Source organism: Fringilla coelebs, assembly GCF_963513975.1.
Source record: "Fringilla coelebs genome assembly, chromosome: 7".
Classification (NCBI taxonomy): Eukaryota; Metazoa; Chordata; class Aves; order Passeriformes; family Fringillidae; genus Fringilla; species Fringilla coelebs.
The window spans coordinates 9,949,891-9,976,442 of record NC_140035.1 but is presented as its reverse complement, the minus strand read 5'-3'; the positions used below and the strand labels follow the sequence as shown (position 1 = coordinate 9,976,442).

At 40.2% G+C, this 26,552-nt stretch overlaps 1 protein-coding gene across 13 annotated transcripts in view; it reads left to right on the top strand.

The window, feature by feature from the left end:
- KALRN (kalirin RhoGEF kinase) overlaps positions 1–26,552 on the top strand; it is a 464,835-nt gene that overhangs the window by 178,126 nt on the left and 260,157 nt on the right. For all 13 annotated transcript variants that reach the window (XR_014616305.1, XM_084209314.1, XM_084209316.1 and 10 more), the window contains 2 exons: positions 11,698–11,890; positions 15,422–15,934. Coding sequence is in view for 12 of the 13 variants with exons in the window: in XM_084209314.1 (XP_084065440.1) it covers positions 11,698–11,890; positions 15,422–15,934 (706 nt within the window). In the remaining variant the exon portion in view is untranslated. The remainder of the gene's footprint in view (positions 1–11,697; positions 11,891–15,421; positions 15,935–26,552) is intronic.

Here is a 26,552-nt window from a genome sequence, read left to right as displayed (position 1 = left end):
TAATTCTTGTTTAAGTCCTGTGATCTTCCTCCAGAAAAGCAGTCAAGTGTGATCATGTGTCCATCCACATCCAGCAAGTGCTTCATGCACCATCTTAATTGCTTAATCAAGCTCCTTCTATTGTGAGGCAGCCATACAAACAGAAACCAGATGGAAGATATTTTTATCAGGCGGGCCATAGGACTAAAGAAACATGGTCACTGAACATTGCTGTCCTTAAAAACCCCAGGGCTGGGATACAACTGCATCCTCCCCACAACGTGGTAATTCAGGCAGCAGCCTCTGTCACAAACCCAGACTCAATCTTACCTCCCCTTTCAGGTACCAACGTCCTGAGCTTGCTTAAGGGTCATAAGCACACATTGACAATTATTTTAGAAGAGTTTATATAAAAGAAGGTTGAGATAGTTATTTAAATTTGGAATCAGGATTTTGGTTGTTTTTTTTCTTTTGAGTCACTAGTTTTGTGGATGATTTTAGCAGTTTGCATAGCATAACCCCCATAAGAGACCAGTGCAGTATTCTTTTTATTTTTAAGTGGTAGCAAAAGAAGTCTGAGTATATTTGAGCTGTTTTCTCTGCTGTTTGTCAAGCCTGTTATAGCAAGAGAGGTTTCAACTTGTTCTCCTTATTTTTATGTTATAAAGCACTTAAAATTATGCATTAAGCTAATGCTCTGGTGGGTTCTACATCAAATCCCCAGTAATTGTGCTTTTGCAGTCTTTTCCACTAGAGGCTTCGAGTACTAGTTTGATTATGATGTGATCACTGCTTTTACTCCGCACAGAGGAGCAAAATCCTTGATTATAATTGCAGGCATGTTTATTTAGCCAGGCACTTGCCCAGTCCTAATTGACAACCTGAACTGTGCAGCATGGTCATCAAAATGGGCAAGAGCTTCTGTGAATTACTCATGGCTTTGACAAACATTGTATCTGCAGGTTTGGTGGCAAAATTAACAGTAGTGAAATTGTTAAGAATTCTGGTATTTAGACTGCCAGAACTGGATTTTCAGTGAGCACCCCAATAAGATGGAGAATGCAAGTTCATGTTCTAGTCTCATAGTTTCTTCCACTGGCTGCAGACTCAGCAAGGCAAATGTACATGAGTTTATATTGTCAGGGCTATCTTTGCAAGCAGATGGGCTAGAAATCTAATTAAAAAACCTAAAAGCTTTGATTCTGACAAAAAAATAGAAAAGTCTGTAGGACAACTCTAAATCCTCTGAATTAAATGGATGTTCTATGTCAATGCCATTCTATTGTTACACTTATAAATAAAATATGAAGGGGTCTACTTTCACATAGACCCATAAATGGCCTCATTTGTGAGTTTAATAAAGCATGTGTATTCAGTACAATTAGATAAGCATATGTATAGAGCAATAAATGATTCCTATATAAAATCAGCGCACATATAACAGAGAATATATCCCAGACTGGATAAATAAGCACATGGTTAGATTATTAACTGATGTCTCTTAAGCTTTTTAAAATTAACTCTGAGATGGCCAGAACTATTTGTAATTTTTCTGCAATTGTGGATCTTGCCTGTGTCTGAAGATGTGGTAGATACAATATATTCAATGGAAGAATGCAGTGGCTTCAACAAAGAGAAGTGTGGTATCATGCACAAGAAGAGGGTGAATAACCCAACGAGCTTCACCTGATTCAGTCCATCCCTTGGACTACAGTGCTCCAGCCAGGTGTAAAAAAATGCATAACTTGTGAAGCTATAATTGCAAGGAAAATAGCTACATATATTTGTGTTATCTCAGTATCAGGGACTCACATGCCATAGGCTTTTCTTAAATTGGGGGATGTGTCCAGTGTGAGGCTAAGGGTTTGCAGAGCAGCTGTGAAATTGGTTCTGTTGGTCCTCATAACTTGTTTCTGGCAGAGAGGGGAAGGGGTAGCTATGGTTGTTCAACTTGCTACAGAAACCCGCCACACTGGGCCCATTTCTGCACAGGATGTTATACTGGCATTAGCTTAACTCACAGGTAGGAAGCCCATTAGTCTGGTGGAATAGATGTGGCCTGATGTGTGTTTGATGTGCCTGTTCCAGGCCAAATGAGTGGCTCAGTATTAGGCCAATATCCTTAGGTGCAGTATTTCAAGAATCAGCTCTGTCTGATTTTCATTACTGTGGGCTTGCTGACATCTACAATAAATTGTAAGTTCTCTGACTAGCAGATTCCTATCATTACTAACCTGGCATATGTTAATTTGTCAATATAATTTTCAGGTCTGTCAGCAGGAAAAGCACCACCTAGGATATGTAGTTTCTGAGATGAATAGGTTGATGATCATTCACATGTGGCACTTGTAGATGGATTTGCCAGTGAAGTTTTATTGTGCTTTTGATAGAGAAGCAATATAGCTAATAAGGAACAGGGAGCAGGCAGTTGAAACTGGGCAATTACTTTTCAGAGCATTTATCTGAACCTGCTTTAGCTGATAAAAGAGTTCCTCTCGTTTTTCCAGTTATCAGTGACTGATAGGCAGAGATACTGATGGAGAACTGAAATTATTTGCAATCATGCTGAAAGTTCAGGATTGTAAGGGAAGCAACATTAAAACTGCATTTCTGTGACAGCAACGTGTGAGTTCCCATCAGGGTGGGACAGTGCCTGGCCTGAGGGATGGTAAACCTGAGGAGACCACACACTGGCACCTGAGGAGCTCAGTCTCCTGCAAAGATGAGATTATCTGAGGCTGGAGAAATACCTTAAGTGATCTTGGGAAGACACTCAGAGAATGTTAGTTCACAGAGTGACTCACCTGTGGTTTGCACATTTATTGCCAGGGTTTTGACTGTTGGATTCATTTTTGCTTTCCAGAAGCTTTTTAGATTCAGCTTTCTCACTCATGGTGTCAATGGTGTCTTTTGGGTCTTCTACTACCTTTGAAATACTGAGTTATCAACCTCTTTGTGCTCAGTCAGCTCCAGTGATTTTGATCTCCCCCCCATTTATGTCTGCACATGTAGAAAGGGGTGATACATCCAATAGCTTCCTTGGCATGGCTTTGCCCCTCTTGCTAGACACAGTGAGAGAGCCTGGCCTTTCTAGAAGGCAGATTCAGAATAAATTGGATGTGAGCTAGAGGTTTTGGAGCTGGGTTGAGAATAACTCATCAGTTTCCCCTGTCTCCTGAGGACTCTGTAAAACGGAATTCTTCTGCTCTCAAGGCCATCACGGTTTTTTGAAAGAATGAGTAAAGTCTGCTGTATGAATGAATACACAAAAATTGATTTTGCAAGTGTGTCTTAAAACATTGATTGATTTTGTAGCTTCAGAGCAAGTCCTTCTGGATGTAATACAACAGGCAGCCTTCAACCAGCCTGGCATGGCAGGAAGCATCTATCTGATAAGTAAACTATTTTAGGTAAATCATTGTGCCTACAAAGACCTGCTTTCTTTGTGTATGGGTGGAGCTCAAAAAGAAAAAAAAAAAAAAAAAGAGTACCACTCATTTATTAGTCATGGTCAGTCCTCAGTGTCCAGCCTAGGGAAAAAAGAGGCATCAGCTTTTTAATTGTGCAATTCTAAAAAGAACTGAATTTCTTGTAGTGTATCTAAGCAGACCATGGAGTGTTTCTGGGTTTCAACCGTGCCTCCTGACAGATGCACTGGAATCCAGCATTTTCCCTTATGTCTGTGGATTCTGGCAAAAATCCTGTAAGTCTTAATGAATAGTTATGCCATTTTTGCTTAGAAGACATAAAGTGCAAAGTGAATCTCATGGTGAACTCTGCACTGCAAATAGGCAGAAGCTAAGATAGTTGTGGAAGGATCTGCTATTTTGAAGTGCAAGTTTTTAAGTGAGGAAAAATCCAAAAGATTTAGAAATTTCCTACAAACATGCCTCTAAAATGTTACATCAGTCAAAATATTTTGATAAAATTCAAAGTTTTTGTCCTTTTTTTTTTTTGAGTAGACTGATCCAAAAAAAGGAAAAAATGGGGGAAAAAATCATCTGCAAAGGTAAACCAGAATATTTTGCTCTTACAAAAGCCTTTTTTCAGTTTTAAATTCAATAATACTTTCATGAGAACCTGCACTCATTATGAAATATCTTACTTTGAATTGATGTGAAGCATCTCATCTTCTCTCCCCAGTTCCTTATTTTAATTACAGTTCCTCAGTAAATGGGTGTGCATTGCTCTCCTTCATTGCCAGGAGCAGGGTATGGGAACTGACGAGTGCTTGCTGCAAGAGATGTCAGTACTATGTAGAAAAAGTGATTTTACCATCTTTGAAAAGGTTTTTTTCCCTCTTGTCATCTCTGAGCTCAGTTGAGCTCTGGATCAAATGTGCAAGTCCCAGAGTGGTTATACCTGCCTGCATCAGGAAGGAATTTGGCATGGTGTCTGCCTGTGGACATTACTGGATTTTACCAGGTGCTGCTGTTAACTGTCTAGACCTACATTAATCATTCTTTGCATGAGCTGAACATGTTTGCAGACTTCTTTATGCTGTAAAGGTCTTTCCCCTATGGGTTTCTCTGCCTCCCACAAGGTGTTTCAAGGAAATGTATGTATTTGCAATCTGGAGGCTTTCCCCTCTGGGGTGACTGTTTTATGGCACTGACTGGAATTCCTGGAGCTGTTCACCCTGCACCATTCCCCTTGTTAAGTCACTGATGTTGAGAATGAATAGATGAGGATGCCGTGTCTGAGAGCCCAAGCACTCGTTGCCCAAATGAAGAATCCCTTTCCTCATGTGAAAATCTGGCAGTGCTGACCATAGACTAAACTTCACAGTGACAGCATGTGAAATAACCTTCACGGTCTCCTTGCTTGAACTGTGAAAGAAACTCATAGTACAGGCAGAAAGATCCATTTATTTTCTGAATCTTAGTAGTTTGGCTGTGCTTAGCACAGCTTTATATATTTATTTATCCTCTGGAATCCAATGGATTTGAGTCTTCAAACTTCCAATAGCCTCTCTTCATCCAAACCTTTTCAAGAATGGTGTGTTTCTATTTCAACACAACCCTAATATTTATTTTTTTCCAGCAAATGTCAACAACATATAATTTTCATTTGGTAAAGCATTTTTGTTTTGTTTCTGCTAAATCATCTCAAATGCAAGACTTTAAATGCTCAAGAGACAGTTGAATGGTACTTACTGTTCAAATATTTCTTTGTTGTAGTAACAAATCTTTAAATGTAGCCCTGCTTTAACAAAAACAAAGCCCTGATTAATTTCATATTTATCTCAGCAGCTGTTTCAAGGAAGACCTGCCAGATATTGATCCAAATATAGTAGACATCCAGCAACAAAAGGGGAAGAGGGTAAATGGGTTTAGATGAAGGCATCATTTACCAGCAGAAACTTAACAGGAATGTGAAAAATTATAGCATTTGTCCTCCAGATTTGGCTTTAACAGCTGCGATCATGCATTTTTTTGGACACAGCTGTGTTTTATATCTTTGCTATTTGAATGAAGACAGGAAGCTTCTCAAATAGTGTTTATTTGCTCAATTAAATAGGAGGCCAAATGCCTGCAGAGCTTTGGGTCCCAATTCTGGTCTGGATTGTAACAATGCAGATCAGGATCTTTACCTGGGTAGAAGAGAGCTCCACACAGCCCTGCTGAACCCTGACAGAGATGCCAGTGGGACCTGAACCTCTCAGAATGACCCTCAGGCTCTCATGGAATCACGGTTACATATTGGAAAAAGCTTTTCTTACACCTAGGTGGTGTCTGTTCTTCCTACCTTTCATCATTTTACAACAGAATTTCTTGGAGTTCAGAGCCATTTTTTTTAGATGTAAAAATTGAATACCAAAATGAGTTACTTGCTTGAGAATATCAGGAGAACCCATCTGGCACCAGTCAGCTCCTGCTGCAGTATATGGGATTTTTCTGCCTTTCTGTTCCCTTCCTGTTGTCTTGGGGCCAGAGGCAGGGGTTGAATGTGGATGTTGTGCAGCCCACACATCTGCATTCTTGTGCCATTCTCAGACACACCTCATGTCCCCTAAGAGCAGTGGCTGGAAACCAGAGACAGGAGGTCTGCCTTTGCCTGGACCTCACTGGTTCCAAGTCTTTTTGCACTGAAATTTCTCTAGATCACTGCTTTATGTCCAGCTCCAGCCACTGTGAAACTGGCTTTGATTTCTTTCTTTCTCTCTCTTTTTAAAAAAGAAAAGTGACAGTGAGCAATTCCTTTCCAGTGCTGAAAGAGAGTAAACGAATTTAGGTCACAGTAAGGAAGAAAGGATTAATTGGAAGTGGAGTCTGGGTGGCTGTTTCTTCTCTAATTGTAAAAAAGCATTGTGAAACCAAGTTCAAAAATGTAAGAAGGAAAATCTAGGATGATGATTGTCCACCTACAGTCTTTTAGGTAGCTGAAGTTCTCTGGTGGGAGCTTGCTGTGAATTGCATCCAGAGTGATGGTGCTCTTGGGTTGTGCATCACTAAGTTCCTCCCCTGGTGTCTGATATAGCAGCACAGAAGGGAGATGTGAGGATTAGGAGTCACGAGTGTCCCAGGATCTCTGAAAAGACAGTCTGTCTCATGCTGCTGAGCAGCCACTGTCACTGGGATGTGGGTGACAGCTCAGACTGACAGCACAGGAACACATTTCTTAACTGGGTTAATAAGCAAGGTACCATTTGCTGAGAAGTATTAAATAGAGCAAAGGATTTTAATAAATAATGCTGGTTCAGGAGTGCTTGGAAAACAGGTCTACTAAAAATTGCTTTATCTGGTCCTTTAAATGTACTAGAAAGTAAATTATGAATACAGGTACTGACTGTTTCTATTGACAAGGTGAACTTCAGGCTCAACGTGGTGATTTGAAACCAAAGAATGAAAGTCTGTAAGTGATGCTGATTATGAACCTCTCTGTCTAGTTTTATTTCCAAGCTGAGTAAACAAACCACACACAAAATGAATAAAAATTTCCAATTAATCAAAAATATTAACACATAAATCACTGAAGTGATCCTTGGTGCATTTTGATATGGAAGCTAGGCAGCAGAGTTAGTAAGTTCTCATATGAAATGAGACCTTTGGGATAACAGTTTGTGCTTGGAAGCTTTTACATACCTGCTTTTCTCCTCTCCCTCCCCCTTTTCCACCCTCAGCTTGTGAACCAATTGGCTGACTACAGCCACATTTATCAAAGGAAGGGTGATCTCAAAAATAATTAATTTCCTGCAGATTTTGCTCTTATGCATTGATGCCTGAAGAGCTACTTGTTATTCTGACAGTGTCTCCTGACAAGGTTATGCTGACCTGCCTCAAAAGAGACCTTGCTCTCCCTTTTAACAAATCATATTTAGAATGAGATGCTGGACATGTCAGAGCTGGGCTTTTGGTGGTCCAACAGGAATGCTAAATGTGCTGCTTCATCATTAACTCATGACTGCAAAATGGGAATGCAGATATTATGTTATTTCAGCTAATCGAGTGCTGAAGCTTCCAAATGCCAGAAGCTTGGGCCAAACCATAAGGGTGAAAAATACACATAATCAATAGGTATCTGAAAGATTAATCAGAAAGCATGAAGTCCTTAAATTTATTTGGTACCCAGTGACCCAGCTCTTGCCAAAGAAAATACAATTTAGAGCGTGCCTGAATTAAGGAGGAAATTTGAGAAAATAACCTTATGAAAGTACCCTAGAAACCAAAATAGAGGCATTTATTTTGACAAAATTATCACATCTGCTTCTGAGTTTCAATTGTACTCTCTTTTTTTTTTAATCCAGATCAGAAGTATTATTTTCACAAATACTCTTGGGTATTTTTATTAGACTTAGAAGATGTTCTTTGCTTAAAAGCAGTGGAGCAACTGAAATGACTTATCAACTATCAAATAATTTCTGCTCACCATTGCAAATCTAGTCCAGATGAGCACAGCCAAAAGGCTGATGGATTGTCCAAATACCTTGATTTGAGTGTTTTTTCCAGTTTCTGGTCAAATATCAATACCGGAAAAAAATTAAGCAGCACAATCAACATTAATTGCCATACTAAAGTGGTTACTTGTGTGTAATAGATATGTGTATTGATGTATCATCCTGGGAGCTAGGAATAAGGCATGTCTTGCTTGGGAAATGTGGAGGAAGCTTGATTGCTGCTTTTCCCGATCAATTGCTAAATTGGGAATGGTTTGGGTTGTTGCTTTTAAGCAATAAAGTTAATAAGCATGGCTGGTCCATTCAGAAGGAGCCTCGCATCATTTCCTCAATCCATGCTGAGGTAACGGAAGAAAAGTGACTGTCAGAGATGACAGATTGTCCCAGATTGCCCCACCAGAGCTTATCAGAGCTTCATTATGTCTAGGCCAACTTTTTTAGGATGCTGTCAATAGTTGGAAATATTTGGATATTACAACTTCTTTTTAAAATAAATTGCCCCACAATTATGTGAGCCTTTTGTGCTTTCACATCCGTGTTCAGTTTTGGTCTTGCAGACCATTATTACCCATTATTTTTAATTCCCTGGATTTGCATTTATGGTTTCCTGAAAAGTAATTTATTGGAATTTATTCCAGGCAGCTGAAGACTCTGGTATGAATATAGGTAGCTGAAGACCTCCAGCAAGGCAGGCTCCTTAAACAAACACAGCATGGCAGATGGTCCCTGTCCTGAAGAGGTTACACTCTAAATAGTTTTCTTATCTCACAAGCCTTTCTTTGAGATATTAGTACCTGATTAGAATCTGGCTACCTGTTGGTGCAGGGTAAGTGCTCTCTAAGGCACCCTCTCTGTAGCAAGCTCTGCAACTGAAAGTAGAAATTATGAGCAGGCAGCTTTCTGTCTTGCAACAGTTTAAACACCATTAAAAAATAGCTTTTGACAAGCAGGTTTAGAAATCAGGTGCTAATTTTCTGAAAAAAGTCAGAGCAATGTGGAGTTATCCCTGTGCTGGGGGAATCAAATTATGTAGATGAGACTAAAGAGCCACAGATCTTGTTACAGGTTAGTACCATTCATCACATTAAAGAAATAATTTGCAAGCAGAATTACTTCTGCAAGAATGTCACCAATACTCTTGAAATAGAGTTGGATTTTCTCGAAAGGATGAATACTGTCCATTTGTATGTTTCCTGCACTACAATTGAAAAGGGGCATCCTCTTTAGCACTTTTATATTTTATACAGGAGTTTACATGCCTATGTGATGAATGAAGTAGGGAAATTGTCTTTATAATAAAGAGCATTGTTTGGAGTTCTGTATTATTGGTGTAAGAGTGCTTACATGTTGATATGTTTTGAGCATAAGAATTCTGTGATTATTCTTCTTCCTTTCCTCCCTTTCCGCCCCTCTTTCCCATCATTTTTATACTGGAAAATGTACTAAGCCTGTTGGAAATTTGGTCAAGTTGCAAGGATTGTGGATAGTGCTGGTAGCAAATAACTGCTTGTTCCAGGGAAAGAATCAGAAAGCATTCCCAGCCTGGGAATGGTCGTCAGGATCAGTGACCATTCTCCTGTGTCCACCAGAAAAATCTGGGGAATCATTGCCATTTGTTCTTCTACTGAAAACCTGCTGTGAAGTCTCCAGAGGCAGGATAGTAGGAGTTTGGGGTGTTTTGGAGCATTTTTTTACACACACATGCTTAGGCATCATGTGCTGATGGGAGTGGGTGGCGGTACTGCCTGCTCCCTGCACTGCTTCTCTGCTCCTCACAGGCCTGGAGAGGCTGCAAACCTTCAGCAGTCAGACTCCAGCCTGCATTGACATTTCTTGGTTCCCTGTCTGGAATATCTGTTTTAATGTAGGCTGAACTTATAGTCATGGTGGTACATAATCCAGGGTGCCAAGGTATCACACTGCCTTTGCTCTACAGCTAGAGTTTGCCTTTGCATCTGTTTGTGTCCAAGACTTCAGGTTCATAAACAAAAGATTTCAGTCTTCTAGGACATTCCTGTTCTGCTTACTGAAACAGGTTTTATCAGTAAGTATTTACTTATTGTTTTACATCAGATTAGGCAAGTTGGCAGGTTGGCAGTGGTGAGGGGAGTTGGAATGAAGCTGATACTCTCTATACCTTGCTGTGCTTGCAGTGGATGGTGGTGGTATATTTATTTATTTATATCAGAAAAGACAGATTGCGCTTACCTGTTACTTGTCCTCTCTTGGGGCTTTCCATGTGTCTGTATGGCTCCTGCATCTCTTTGTGTTTGAAGAAATCCTTGGGAAAGTGTATTCAGGATAACAGGGATCAGTGATTTGGCAGAAGTTCCTGAAGGATCCTTTAAAGCTTTGCAAGAAAAAAAAAAAGGAAAAATAACACAAAACACAAACCCCTTTCTATTCATTGCTTTCTGATTTGCTTCCTTGTCTCAACTCTTGTTCCAAAAGGCAAGAGGTGGTAACACCCCCAACAAAGCTTCTTTTACAGCCTTTTTTTTGGCCTTAGTTATGAAAGGATCAGATGTCTGACCTTTCAGCACTAGGTAAAAGGAGAATAAAAATATCTGTATTCCTGACAGTTTGGAAATGCCTGGTCTTCCTTGTTTTTCTTTGCACTGGCTGTTGTATGCAGTGTGCTCTGGATGCACCAGTAATGTTAAGGCAGAGGACCAAGCTTGTTGTCTCTGAGTGCTCCTGTCTGGTACTATGCTGAGACTGCTCACATTAGCAAACTCTCAAAATACATCCATCCAGCGTGCCTCCTCTGAAGTATATTCCTGTCCTTGTTCCAGCCCAGAAACCTAGTTATATGCTTTATAGAGCTGTTTTCCATTGAATATGTAGGAGATGGATCTTATTATCAGAAAGAGTGTTTAAAGATGTTTAAGAGTGAAAATCTTTCTGTGTGTTTGTGCATTGGGAATATTTCTTTGGAGTCTTAACAGTTTTACAATTTCTACATTATACCCATACCTCTTTTTCTGAGGATTAATACTACTATGTCCCTTGAAAAGTTATGCTGAAAGCTGTACAGACTTGACTTGAAATGTCTTTTGTTCTATTTCCTCTCTCCTTGTGAGGAAAAAGAAGAGATGTGTTTGCAAGGGAATGCTGTGGTGTTGTTAGGCACATGCATTGCCAGTGACCAGGCCAGATAGCTGCCTGGGACTTCTGAGAAGGGAGGAGCATGGGCTGGGGGAAAAGTCTGACTGCAGATTGAAAAAGGTCTTTCAGCATTTGTAAGATCAATCATGAGGGAAAAGGGCCCCAGTGATTACAGCGTACATGCTGAGTCACAAGGGCCTTCTTGACAGGGAGTAATTACAAGGCATTTTTCTGGACATGACACTTTTCTGGAAGTTAAACTTTTTGAAGGGGCCTCTGAAAATGAAGGCACCCAAATTTAAAAGTGGCTGGTAAGGCTGGTAAGGCACAGGACCCTGCTTGTTGACTTTGGCTGGGTTCAATATTTCGAAAGCAGAATCCATTGTATGTACACATAAAGAGCTTCTATACAGATGTATTTGATTCTGTTTCAAATTGTGTGAAAGTATGTATGCTTTTTAGTGAATATTTGAATTACATGTGTTTGGAAAAGTAGAGATTAAACTGTAATCTAGATCCTTGCATTTAATGTAAATTAAATTATAGTCAATTTAATATGATCTTTCTTATAGCCTTTATACTGTACTATCTCTTGTCCTTTATGTTAATCATTCCTTGCTTTGCTCTGAAGAACCAAACACCAGCAACAAAAGCTAATTCTCACTGTGGCTGCCCACAATATTCATTATCATGATGTGCTTTTATTCCTGCAGTGAAGATGTTTGCAAACGAGGATTCACTGTTATTATCGATATGCGGGGATCCAAATGGGATTTGATCAAGCCTCTCCTAAAAACCCTTCAAGAAGCCTTTCCTGCTGAGATTCATGTTGCGCTGATTATAAAACCTGATAATTTTTGGCAGAAGCAGAAAACAAACTTCGGCAGTTCCAAGTTCATCTTTGAGGTGAGAGCCATGTAGAAATGAATTGTGAAGCGTCATTTCTGATAAGAACTTTTCTTCAGGTAAAAACCCCCTGTGATTAAAAGCCAAAAATATACCTGAGGGCAGAAGTGGGTTGATGCCCTGGCATCAGGTTGTTTTCTGAGCACACTGTTGAAATGAGTTGCATGTTTCATCCCAGAGGTTCACACAATCCATTTTGCTGAGGGATTTTTTTTTCTGTGGGTTTTTTTTTTGGTGATGTTGCATTAAGTCTTTCCTTTGTTTCTCATAGAAAAAACCAAAAAAAAACCTACAACACCAAATCCATCAAAATGCTAAAGATACAGTTTTGTAGATGCAAATATGTGAGTTTGTTAGTTTACCTCTACCCAACTTCCACTAGTGGCTGTTTTTATGTAAAAGATATTTGCTAAATTTTCACCTCTTTCATTTCATTGAGATTTACAGTTCAGGGATAGCATTAGCAACTTTTGTGAAGGGTAAGGTGCCTCAGGCATGTCCTTTGAGAAGTAACCAGTATGTAATTACTGCATAATTAAGGGGAATTTCACTAACTTTGTTGTTGATGAAGACAAACCAGCTGTATTCTCTGTAGCACTTCAGTTTTCTGTGAATTTCAGCTTCTTGCCCAAAAAGAAGTTGAAATTCAGGTGCATGAAGTGCTCATACATTAATCATGCCACACCATGACTTAGTCATTGTGTTGTTTTTTAATAATTCACTGAAAAACACTTATATTGTTGGCTGTTTTACCAATCCATTAATTCAGAGAGACACAGAGATTTCTGGAATGCAGAAGAGAATTTGGCTATAGCTCTTGACTTTTACTGAAATGGAAGACTGTATTTAAGTATATATTTAAGTTTTGTTGAAGTCAGTGTGATATAAATGTGTCCTTATTTTCCACCTGTTCTTGCAAGGACCCTTGAATTGCTGTGGGGAATTAGATTGGGGTTACTCATTAACACATATTTTTGTTATTATGTTAAGTGCTTGTAAATTTTCACCCCTGTTTCACAAAATCTGGTCAACTCATAAATTTTGCTTTGATAAGTCTTTACACTCCTTGGTACCTTTGAAGAAAGATAAAGTAACAGAGTTCAAGTATGTATTTTTACAAGATTTGTTTGGTTTTAAAATTAATAAATGCCTCCTGGAGGCTTGACATATATTTTATTATATGGAATTGTTGTGATGATAGCAAAGAGTAAACTGTGACCAAGTTATGCTTCGTGTTCACAGCTCTGAGTCTGTATTGTTTAAAAAGCTCTGGATTTGTTTGCTGTGCATGCTGGAACGCATTAAGGGTATTTTCATTTTGTGTGTGTTATCATTGCCTTTGAACCTTAGTCTGTCTGCAGGGCTGTTCACATGGGTGTCCAATGGTTCACAAATTTTTGGGCTGGAGGAGGAGAGTCATTGCTTTCACTGTGCATTGGACCACCTGCAGACACTCAGAATCATAGAATGGTTTGAGTCCTTCAATTCCATGATTCAAACAAAGATTTCCTAAGCTGTGGTCCGCCCTGCAATATACCCAGCACAGTCAAGGAACTTCTATTGAAAGAATTCTTTTAGGGCCAGATTTCTCTTTTGAGCTAAAGGAAGCATTATGTGTGTGCCAGGGCACTGTGGGACCCTTAGTGGACTCTGATGAGCTGGAATTTGGGGAGTGAGATTCTGGCATAGTGTTTCTGTGTCACAGTCCAGAGTGAAGCATGTACATAGATCTTCACCCAGAGAGAGAAAGAAAAATGCTTGTTTGATGTATGTGGATTCCAAAGTTTTCTGTCACTTTGAGGAATGGATCAGGCAGCTTATTTAGCATTAATTCAGAGGTGCCTTCAAGACTATTTTCCTTCTCCTGCTGAAAGAGGCTGAACAGTGGACAGCACTTTTAAAATTGATTTCAAAAAGAAGGATGAGCAATGCCTAGGAAACAGTAAGCACCTACCTGCCTCACTAAAAATGCTTTCATTACAGTTTGAAGAACTATGTAAAAGATCAAACCTGAATAAAGAAAATTTCTGCCGAATTTGAGAAATGAAAAGCCTTTCTACTGTCTCATAATGTCAAATTCTCTGCATGATTAGAGTAATGTTTCCATTAGCCTGACAGACTGCAGGGGAATGCCCAAGTGTTAGCCATGAAGTATTTCCCTTACAGGCATTTAAACTCTAAGCTGAATTATCTTCAAGGTTTCAGTGTCCAGGTCAGGAGGTTCCCAATGTTTGTTTGCTCTTCCCACTCTTCTCCCTTTTCCTCAAAGCAAGGAATATTGCAAGAACATTTAAAAATAATCTTTCTCCTGAGCTTAAGTTCAATACAATCTCAATTTTGATACATTGCAGAATGCCTGATATTTTTGGATGGATACAAACTGGAAGAAAAAGCCTGGTATTAACCTTTAACCAGTGGCTAGCCTACTATTTTGGACATAATTTAGGATTATGGTCAGGATTTTAGGTGTTTTTCTTTGTAGACGACTTCTACAAGAGTGCTGTGATTATTGGGTGCCTCCATTTCTGAAGAGCACAAGCTCTGACATTCTTTAGAGGCCTGATCTTTAGGGGATAGATGTGCAGTCACTGATGAAGAGAAAGGCCTTTAAGGGCTGCCAGCTTGGGTGTTAACATGAGAGCGCTGAAAATCTCGAGTTACATATGAAACCCTATGCTCCTAATTTCAGAAAGAAGTATTTTGTCTAGAACAAATGGGAAAAGCTATCAGTTGCAGTGTCCTTAAACTGTAATCTGCTTTCCAGACACCCAGTGCTTTTCTCTATCACCAGTTACTGAGTCTGAATGAATTAAAATCATTTCTCATTGATTGTATATGATTCGTGAGCAGTACTTTCTATTGGCAATAAATTCTAGCTGTTAATACTTCAATGACATTTCACTTTCACATTGATTTTAGCCTAATTACATTAGAAATTGCTAATATGAAAGAGTGGCAAAAAGCCAACTGGAATAATTTGGAATAAGAAACCCAACTGTTAAGGCAGTTTGCAATATCTGCTTCAGTTCATATACCTGAAACTTTTGCTTCTGTGTAGCTGCTAGCTGTGGTGTAACACAAGTAGCAGAGTGCCTGCAAGGCCATGGACCCATTTAGTGAACAACCATGTCCAGATATCCAAAAGCTGCAGTAAGAAGTCTTCAGTGTCCAAATGGGCTGAGGAAATCTCTGGCAGAAACATTTTCACTATAGTCAGGCCAGATGAAAAAGATAGGCATTATTCCAGTATATATCACATCTTTTAATAACTAACTAACTAACTAACTAACTAACTAACTAACTAACTAACTAACTAACTAACTAACTAACTAACTAACTACATACCATTAGAAGCAAATTTTTCTGTCCAATTAATGTATCAAAATTAAGCACAGTCCTTGACATCCTTTACAATGTTCCTTCAGTTATAGATTGATGAGAAAAATACTCGCTCCATGCTGTTTATGGGTTGTGCTGTTAATTCTGATTGGATGGTCCCTGATTTAAATGCTGTCCTTTTCCCTTCCTTAGACAAGTATGGTGTCTGTGGAAGGCCTGGCAAAGCTTGTGGATCCTTCTCAACTGACAGATGAGTTTGAAGGGTCTTTGGATTACAACCACGATGAATGGATAGAGCTGCGAGTTTCCTTGGAAGAGTTTTTCAACAGTGCCATCCATTTATTATCGAGGCTGGAGGATCTCCAGGAAATGTTGGCTAGGAAAGAGTTTCCAGTTGACGTTGAGGGCTCAAGAAGGCTGATTGATGAGCACACACAGCTTAAGAAAAAAGTGATTAAAGCTCCTGTGGAAGAACTGGATCGTGAGGGCCAGAGGTTATTACAATGCATAAGATCCAGTGATGGTTTTTCTGGTAGGAACTGCATTCCTGGAAGTGCAGATTTTCAAAGTCTCGTGCCAAAGATCACCAGCCTTTTGGACAAACTGCATTCTACCCGGCAACACTTGCATCAGATGTGGCATGTCCGCAAGTTGAAACTGGACCAGTGCTTTCAACTCCGGCTTTTTGAGCAAGATGCAGAGAAGGTAGGGAGTAATCTGTTCCTTTTCTCATGCTTTAAACAAGACTCTATTGCAAGGGTGACCATTTTTTCTGTAATTGCTAACATGAGGTGTTGATCACCAGTGTGAATTTTGTGTTGCCAGCAGAATAACTCCATGTGACTCGTAAACCAAATTCACCCAGCCAACTGTTGGATGTAGCAGGCATAGTAATATCCAAGAGTAATTTTTCTGTGTTGCTTTTGGTGAAAATTAATCTGCTTTTCTGTCATATAATGAGTATATTTGGTAGACATTAGCATAAGAATCTGGCTTTTATTTTTCAAGCTTTTTTACTAAGCTTATGAATATATTTATCTACTTGTCACAGCACCGAAATAAGAATGTTTTTGTGGTTTGATTCACTATGATTATTGTTTGCACTTCTTGGAGTCTATGGGAAATTTCAAGTATGGGTTTCAGGGAATTTCTTTAGAAAACTGTGTAGCACTAAAGCCTTAGCTTTCTTAGTGCAGAAGTGCTTGGCACCTTGTTAGGTGATTTTTACTAACTAACTAACTAAGTTATAAGTCTTATAAGTGATAAGTCTTTGTGGCACATTTAAAATTCCCGGCTACAGAGGTGGGTTTTTGTCAGTGGAAGGTACTGAGCTCTCAGACTTGTGTCTGTCTAGTCTGTATATCTGTCAAAAGCACCAAGCTCTGAATCTTCTCTACTTAATGTATTACCCAGTTGTTTCACTAATGCGTCTGCCTGGACGGGCCCAGGAGGAGTTGCAGAAGAAAAAAGAAAAGTAGACTCATGAGCAGGGGGATCTCATGAGGATGATTTTTTAAAATCAGCTACTACTAAGTGTTATTTTAAAACATCACAGAGAAGCACATTGTTGAAACAAACTTAATCTTCAGTAGTGCAGGACAAGATACTTGACATTGGTTTTTAATGCATTTGCTAAATATTTCTAAGACTTGCTAGGCCTGAAAAAGCTCCATCATTGTATAATCAATCCCCCTGCTGGGAAAACCTTGAATTCAGATGAGTCCCTCTAAAATAAGACTCACTGCAGAAGCATTCAAGGATGTGTAAGAGCAGAGTTTTAATTCCAAATGCTACAATAGTAACATTCTTTCTGTTCCTTCTGCATCATATGCTCTAAGGACACTCACTTCTGTCCTTCCCATCTGTGACTGTACTTTGGTCAGTGCATCACATTGGATTTTCAATTTCTTTGGGATTATTTAGATGACCACTGCTTATTAATATTAATATAATATTATAATTTTTATTATTTATTATTATGATTTTATTAGTAAATAATATTATCAGTGAATTATGATTATTTAGGAAGTATTTATTAATTATAAATAAATTTTTATTGTTGGAAAGGTTTTTGTAATATATATAATATATATTTTATATAATATATAAAGATAATTTTTTATAATTATAAATAATTTTAAAAGCTGAAAGGCTCTCAGATCAGTTCAAGTTCAAGTTCAAGTCCTTGTTGCCAAGCACTGTTCTGTGGCATTGAAGGAAGTCTCCAGGGAGTTTCCTTTCTATCTCCTGCACAGGCATGAAAGGATGGTGTGATATAAGTCTAGGCAAGGTGACAGCAAAGCTCTTTGCATGTCTTATTCTGAGATTGATATGTGTTAGGTCTAGGCAAGTCAAAAAATACATGAAACTTTTGAGATGAAGGAAGAAGCAGTGAGAATGGGACTTCAGCCTTTGTAAAACTGGCTGTCTTGAGCAATTCCAGTTTGACAAAACCAGGATACTGCTCTTCTCTTCTTCGTCTGCCTCACATAATCAGCTTCTCCCTGCTCAGACTCTGCTTGCCTTTTCTTGACTTCTACATTTTCTTAAAGAATATAAAATATTTTCTTGTTTTAAATTCCCAAATCTGTGCTTTTAATCTTCTCAGTTTGTGAGTCCCTAAAATTCTTCCCGGAAGGGCTTCAGACGCTTTAACGTCACATTTCACACGTGTAGACTGATGTAAAACATTGATGTGCTTTTCCTCTGTAGCTGCCTTTCTCAGGTCTCTTTGAAGCAGTCTCACCACCTCAGACTGGAAGTACTTGTTTCATAAAGTGTCCAGAGCTAAATCCAGCCTGAGTGCTGTCTCCACTGTAGAAATAGCCATCAATGTGTCTGTGTATTGAATTTTAGAGTTTCCTGGTACCTTCATTTTCTCAGTTGCATTCTACTCAGGTATGGTAGCAGAGCCCAGTTACTCTTCATCTCCTGGAGACAGACACAGCTCTTTTTGTATAACCTGGACATGTAATTTGGTTCTAATCAAATGATAACTCTAATAACCTGTAAAAGCTCAAACTCCAAGATAAAATTCTGAACATAAACAAGGTTTCAGGGCCTTTTAAAATATCTCTCTATATTCATTGGATGATATTTTAGGAAACCTGTTCTAATAAGAAGAAAATGGACAAAGACTTTGATTTTCTGGACATCTCTGATTTCAAAAATTTCAGGTGTCCTCATTGCCTGAAAAGTTCTTAAAAATGGGATAGGGGAAAAAAAAAAGGGACTCAAGGACTAAAACACACAGTATTTTAAGGAAGGTTAATTTTTGAACCCTTTGGTATTACAGTACCCCAGATTTTAAAAGCAAATCAATTGACTTTTCTTCCTCCTAGAGATCCCCTCTATTGGAACATTTAGAAATGGCAGTCACTGCCTGGACACACAAAATATTTAAATTACAGGCATTACAACTTACAGAAGTCTGTACAGTTGTGTGCTGAACAACTCATATTATTGCCAAGATAAACAGAGGGGGTGGCTGTCAGAGCCTGGGCTTCTCCCGCTCAAATCAGTGAGGGAGAGCAGGGCTTTCTGTAGAGAAACTTTGTCCCCATTCAGGCCTTTAGGGTTTTACTTTCCTGTGCTGGGGCCAAGGGAAAGGAAAAGTGGGGCTATCACATAGACACAAGCAGTGCACTGAGATTGAATCTCCAGATGGAGACTGGAAGCTCCTTGAAGCTCAAGTCAGCAGGCAGGTCAGCCATGTGGGGAGCTTTGGCAGAGGGGTGTGAGGAAGTTCACATGCTGTGCAGTGCTGACTGTAATGATCTGCTGATAAATAACACATTTCAGCTGCTGGCAAAGCCCTGACCCTCACTGTTCAGCAAATTTATTCCTCGCCAGCTAATGGAGAAATACATATGTACAGATATATATAATTTTGAAACTAGAACTGAGGCTTCACTGTGTTTTACTGGGTAACAGGGAAAATATTTTTAGTCACCAGTAACATTTAAAAATGTGTCCCAGTCTAAATTGAATATTGTTTGAAACAAAAACCCCACAATCAACGTAGATCCAAGTAGCAGAACTATCTGAGAAATGATAATTGGTTGGTGGAAATCTGGACACGGAGAAGAATTCAGGCAAGAGTCCACATGTTTTACACTTGAATAAATACCAAAAAAAGACAAAAATTATACTTACACTCTGTACTTTCCAGCTTTTCTGGAAATCATTTGTAACTGGCACCCAATTTGACTTTTGTAGGAATTTCCACATCATTCTGTATTGGTTCCACACCAATTTTACTACCCCAACATGGACGTGAATGAAAACCATCTATCATGATGTAATCAGCGTTGTCCATGTTAAGTATAAACAATACAGTCACCAGCTGGACTGAGCTGAGGGTCTGCACTGTAAGCTGCTCCCAGCTTACAGAGCGAGGAGCTGCTCTAACACTGTGGGGGTCAGCCCCAACAGGAGGCAGAGGGGGCTTGGCATGTTCTCTCTGTCCTCACCTCCCCTTCTGCTTCCTGACTTCCCACGCAGTCCACTACACAGAGGAGAACTCCCAAAGATGGAGTTAGAAATGCCACAAGTGAATTTCATTGGAAGCTTGCGGTGGGAGAAACATTTTATTTGGATCAGGCCAGCTTTGTAGAAAGTCTAGTGGCAAACCACAGGCCACATCTAGTCTTCAAGGAGCAGTGAAGTAGCAGGCTTACAGTTAAAACCATCAGCCCCGTGTAAACCAAGGCTTCCCTTTGAAAAAACACAGCTCTGCCAGTGATTTTCCCTGTGGAGCAGGCGATGGGAAGCTGTGCAGGCTGCTGGGGCTGCCCTGGTGCTGCTGCTCTGCAAGTCTCTGCAAGGGGAGGGAGCAGAAAGCAGGGATAAGGATAACTTGAAGCTCCTACTCCATAGCAGCTGTAGCTCCCATTTCCCAGGTGATGTGACCAGCCTGGAACAACAGAAAGAGTTCACTGAGTGGAAGAGTGATGGGAATGTGATTAACAATGCAAAGTTCATAGATAGGAGACAGGTTTGGAGGGGGGTATAAGCAAATGGTTAAGAGGAATAGGGTGCAGTAACAGTTGCAGCAGTTCTGCATCCCGCTCCCTGTGCAAGTGTGGGCAGTGAGCCGAGGGCACTGAGCTAACACTGCCTTCCTCCCTTCTCACACCCACCTCTGGCCCCTTCCTCAGGCAGGTCTACTTGAATAAGGGAACTGGTGTGTTATTCTACTGAGTAGATGCTATTAAACTCAGGCCCTACAGAGTGAAATAAATAATGTGACATTTGGTTTCTCAAGGAAGAAAGTCACAGATATGTCAGCCATACTTGACTCCTGTCCAGTGTACAGTTGCAGTTCCTGATGAAAGTATTGGGAAGGCTCCTATTTATTGTCAGCAGAAGTGTGCACATTATACCCATTAACTGAAGGTGCACCCATTCTGGAGTGCCAGATGAAATTTAGGAGTTCCTAATTTACAATGTTAACACCAGGCAGAGTTAGTCTAGAAAAATACAGAGAAGCTCTAGCTCAACAGCAAAGTCAGTGGGAGAGAGGAATATCCAATAATATATAGTCCAAGTATTTGAACCATGCTCATACTGGTTTTGGAGCGTTACACCTGCCAAAGGTTCATGTTCCTCAGAAGGAAGGAATGTTCTGCAAGCTACTCTTTGTCTAAAAAGATGCATGGTGGCTTTGGTGGATAATAGGATGCAAAATGTGGAAATTCATGATGTGGTTTAGGTGGGAAAAGATGGCTTTACAGAGGAAACATTGATATCTTGGTGTTTGAGAGAAAGGAAACTATCAGTACATTTGTGATTATATGACATCCACTTCTACTGTTTTGTACATTACTTCCCCCCACTGCATTTGAAAATTCTGATGCTATATGTTCTGTAATAAAATGCATTACAAAGCTGATTATATGATCCTTCTTGCTAATAGGAGGCAGTTTGTTTTATTACAGTCCATTAAGTAGAGCAATTGTAGCTGCCCTTTTAGTCAAGGGAAGCATTTCCTAGAAATGGGTCCTAGCTGACTTGCTGGAAAAGCAGTATAAGAAAGATTAAAAAGCAACTTTGCTTCCTTTTACATTCCACATCACCTCTAAGTTTTCTTCTTTTAGCAGTGTCAAAAGACCCTTGAAGTGATGCATAAAGCAAATGTATAGAGTTTTCTTTTTTGCAACATATTAACCCTTAAGGACTTGCATAATTCCACCAGGCACAGCACCTGGGACAGGCTTCTCTGACAGATAAAACCCACTTAGTGAAGGACCATTTCCTCTCTCTTATTTCACTGCTGGAAGCACTTGGTTTCTTTGATCTGTGCTATGTGCCATATATACAATCACCTCAAAGATTTCATGTGAATTATTGGCTTACAATTACTGTGAGAGGGATGTGTCCCAGGGAGTGAGAATGGGAAGCCAATGAGGAGAGTTCTGAGAAGGTGACAGAGGAACCTTTCATATGTGAAATGAATAAAAAATGAAGGAGTTCTGGGGAGGTGGTTAATTAGGACTGGGGAGGAGGCAGGAAGCACATTAAGAGGGGACAGAACCACAGTAAAGATTAGTAATGAGAGCACATCTGAAGTACATATGCCCCATGTGCTGTTTGACTATGAAGGGATTTGTTACTGAATGAATAGTATTTAGCAGTTAACAGTAATAATCATACAGGCATAATAATAATGGATTAGACATGGATTTTTGTATAGGATTTAGATTTCATTTAAGTTACGTGAACACTGAATTGGTGTGCAGAACTCAGCATGCCCTGGATTTTCCATCTAAGTACTTACACCATGAATATCAGAACAGCGCAGTGAGTGAGCATTGCAATAAGGAGCTTTCCTGGAGATTCTGAGCACGGGGGATGTTGTTAGACCTGAGGTAAGCTCTGTAAGACTTCTGCCATAAAAGGATTCAATAAGCTTAGTGTCTTCTGCAGAGGTATTTGACTGAGGGTCTAAGTGAGACTCATTTAAGCATGTTTCTGTCATCCTTAGCCTATTTCAAATGTCTTTGCAGAGAAAGGTTAGGGCCTTGGGGTACAGATTCTGCCTGGGAATACTGGCTGTCATGTTTTTGAACATCCACGTGTTTGCAGAGAGCTTTATAAGAAGAGTGACCAAGAATTTACTGCTAAGCAAAAATGAAATCTCTTACCCATAATTCCAGACAAAGAGTTCTCAGAGGACCAAGTCATTGGTACTACCTACCTCTCTCAGCCCAAAGCAACTGCTTGTCCCTTGAGGTGAAACAACTCAGTTTCACATTAGTTTTAGCTGTAGCCCTGATCTAGTTGCATTTTGATCTTCGAGGTCTTCCTGAGTTGTCTGCTTAAAAGACCGAGGCCAGGTCTTGTAAAGCAAAAAGAGTTTCAGCTGCTATTGAAATCTGTGAGGGACTCGAGGTGTCTATCAGAGCTCCCAGTGACAGCACTGAGTGAGCTGGAGCAGCGTGGCATTCCCTGGTACCAGCTACTGGCTCTGGCTCCAGCCCTGCTGGTGTCAGGGCCAGCCATGGCCACCCACTTATGGTAAGGAGACCACATCTCCAACTGTCCATGCTGGTGTCCCCATCCCAGGATTCCAGTTATGTTTGTTCACATCGGCAACATTTGCCAGGGCTTTCAATAGTCCTGATATGTAAATAAAGAGCTTTGAAACCAATTCCTGACACAAATGGTTCTTATTTTTATTAGATAGAATAAATATACAGATCTCTACATTTATGGATCTGGAATAGACATTGCTCAAGAGTTTTTGAATTTAGTCAAAGTATTTTAAGTTGCCTTGACATCTTTGTCTTTTTTCATGCAATGGACTCTTGAACAGAGCACGTAATGTCTGTTCTCTCCTGAAACCTTGTTTCCAAATCTGGCATCTTCTCTCCCATGCTGCCAATGACAAATGCTTTATTTTATAATCTGAAGTTTCCCTTAGCATATGGTGCCTTTTTTTGCTATAGAGATTCTCACTAGACAACTGTTCATAAAATCAGGCTTGGGATGGCAGTGTTGGAAAGGAAAGTCAGCTATCCGCTGAAATAAGCTGCCATGTGAATAGAAGGTCATCATGTCATCCCATGCTTTGTACTTAAGTCCACTCTGCAATTAAAACAGCAGAGGGCAGGACCCATGTTCAACTTGAAGTGTTTGCTCTGACACATCATTTCTAATACAGGCAGAACACAGAAAATAAGTGCAGATAGGTCCCTAAATTGTTGGATTAGTAAACACCATTTTACAGTATCAGATCGTAAAATGTTGAAAAGATGATTACATAGGTGATATGGAAAGGAGGCTTGAATTGAGACGGAGTTGGTGCATAAACAAGAAATACTTGAGTGTGCATTTGTATGACATCTAGCACAGTGAGGTCCTGAATCTGGCTGGGATATTGGTTGTTTCCAACAAAGAAATGCAGATTTTCAGTTGAGAATGGCCCTTGGACATGTAAGGGTATGAAAATATTCCTGTGGAACACTATGTATATCCACAGAGGATTTGGGTTGCTTTGGCATATACTGGGAATATTCTGCTTCACTCAAGCTGGTTTGAGCAATAACTCCTCTGATAGCATCGATCAAAGATGGACAAAAGACCAACACAGGAAGTTCATATCAAAGGGGGAAACTGTACGTCTGTTCTTAAAAATCTGCGTATTTCCCCAGATGAACCTATGCCAGCTCTAATCACTTGCATTTAATTACTTCACACTTCTTAGAACAAAGGAGGCTCTAATAAACAGGTGAGAATTGAAAGCATGTAGCAATAACTCTATTGTAGCAGATTTTAATTAACTTTCAGTGTTTATTCAAATGTGTTCTTTATCATGTTTTTTTCCTGAAGCATTTTAAAATAATTGAATTTTTGCTACTGAGTACTGCTTCTGCTTTTTCTTGAAGCACCTCAGTATTCGCTGTCATAGGTAAGCCACTTTGAGGTGTTCTAATGCAGCTGGATAAACAGTACAACATTCTGAATGTATCTTTACTGATATTTTTTGGAACCTCAGTGGTGGCATAACAGGTTCATGGATTTCCCCTATTTCTTGGGTTTACTTGGTCTCAGATTTTTTTTTTAAACAAACCAAATAAAAGAACAAAGATTGCCTAGAAGCAGAAAAAACATTATAACAAAGGTTGGTTGTGCACAGAGCATGTGTTGACAGTTTGTTGTGATGCTGTGAGCGTAGATGTCATGTGCTAAAGAGATTTCATAGTGGAATATATCTGCACCTTCCCTTTTGGAAGGCTCTGAGAGTGGCAGCTAAACTGTGTCAAATCTGCCATTTCCATCACCTACTCATGGGCACCAAAGAATCCTTGGGGAACTGTGGGGGCAAATCTTCAGCATCTATAACAATAAATTACTTGCAAACCCCTTCATCTTTAATAGAAGGATGAATCCTGCCTAGCCTGCATCTCTCAGTTCAGCACCCGCACGCTGGCACTTGCTGTCTTTGCAGGCCGCAGTTGTGAGTGAAAGATGCAGCGAGCTGACATCTGCTCGCTTTAATCGGAAGTCACTTTCTGACAGGTTGCTAACGCCATCCGCAATTTGTTGCTCCCAATCTAAAGTGAAGAGTTGTCGGAGCGGGAAGTGATCCTGGTGGGCTCTGTGGGAAACATTCATTACTTTGACCACTGCTGGTCACACTTAATAAGATCCTGTTCTTGGTACCTGTAGGGGGAAAAAAAAAACAACTAGATTTTTGCAAGATCAGGAGATCATTATAGATGTTTTTAACTTTCCTCAAAGCACAAACAGAGCTTATTTCTGCTAATTGGACTGCAAAAGAAAAAAGTCCTCATTATTAGTGATGCTCCAAAGGAGCTTGCAGCTTCTCCACCGTGTCAAGCTTGTATCCTGCTACTTTCCTATTTATCAGTCAAGACCAGGGGGGTCTTCCCTTCTGTGCCAATGGCATTGTGAACATTGTTTTTCCACCTTTCCATCCATCAGTAGAAAGCTTGGGGACAAAGCAAATAACCACAGGACAAATTCACAAGTACACACCAAATGCTTTGTGCTGCTCCTACAACTACAAGCCCCATTTTGCCATCTGGTTTGAGGAAGTGTAGGATTGCATTGCCTGCTGAGCAGAGCAATACAGGGATCAGGGTAAATATATATATATCAGAAATTCTCTTCCTTGTGGCTGTGATTCTAGTGGTGAATGTCACCTTCCGTTGCTGTAACCATAATTTCTTTCTTTGTTACAAAGGGGCAGGATACTTTTGTAGCCTCCTGTTGACATTTCTGTTTCTCCTGCAACAAGTCTGCTGCTGGTTCAACAGCTCTGAGAGTACAAACTTCCTTCCTTAACACTTCCATGACCTGAGTTCAGGCTCCAGAAGCAAAGAACACAAGAATCTTCTGAAGGCATTTGTACTAATTTTTCAGATGTGGACAGCTGTCCATCAGGAAAGCCAACCTTCTGCCAGACACTGATTTCTGTTGAGCTGGATTGGCACTGGAGCAGCAAAATTAAGTGCAAAGGATGCATAGTTCAAAGCTAGAAATTGGGAATTAAAAACCACAGGGGTTAACTGCCTTGCCTCCTGTCGCACAGGAAGCCTGTCCTGCAGTGGGAGTCCCGATCTGATGTGTAAAATAAACATCTCAGTGCTTCCCTTCTTTCTCTATTAATTCATTCTGCCCTGTGCTGCCAGATCTGGTGGTTTTTTTTTTTTATTTTATTGGCAGATAAACATGTTGCCTCCGCAGCACTTGGAATTGAACCTGATCTTTTCAATGTAAAAACACTAACAATGCCTCACTCCGCTGCTGCAGGGTGAGGAAGAGTTGCGCGTTTCCTTCGTGCTGAGCGTGCCCTGTAGCACAGTTACAGCATCTGGGACCGTCTGTCCCGCTGGCACTGGAGCATCCAGCACAACTCGTGACCTCGCAGTGCAAGGGGCACTGCCCGAGCCGTGGCTCTGTTCCTGCTCTGTTTCCAGGCTCCGGAGCAGCCGCCTCGCTGCCCGTGAGGAAGCGGCTCCGCAGCCGCTGCGGCTGGAACTGGAACATGGTGTGCTCTGCTATTTGGAGTTTCCTGCTGCCGACACTGGATACGCAGTTACTATTCCTCCTGCTTCCTCCTTCAACATTAGAATGGGTCCAAAAATAATTGAAGGCAGTATGTTCTGATGGAATATTTTTGCATTTGCAGAAATTTCCTCCTTCTGTCGCTTGCCAATTTTGATAGGGAGCATTTTGAGACTGTTTTGGCGTCTCCGACTTGACACCGCTGGGAGGCACAGGAATGCTCCCCTGATCAGTATGGCACAAAAATGAGTTTGGGCACCTGAATACAGACTTAAAACTCATTTTTAAG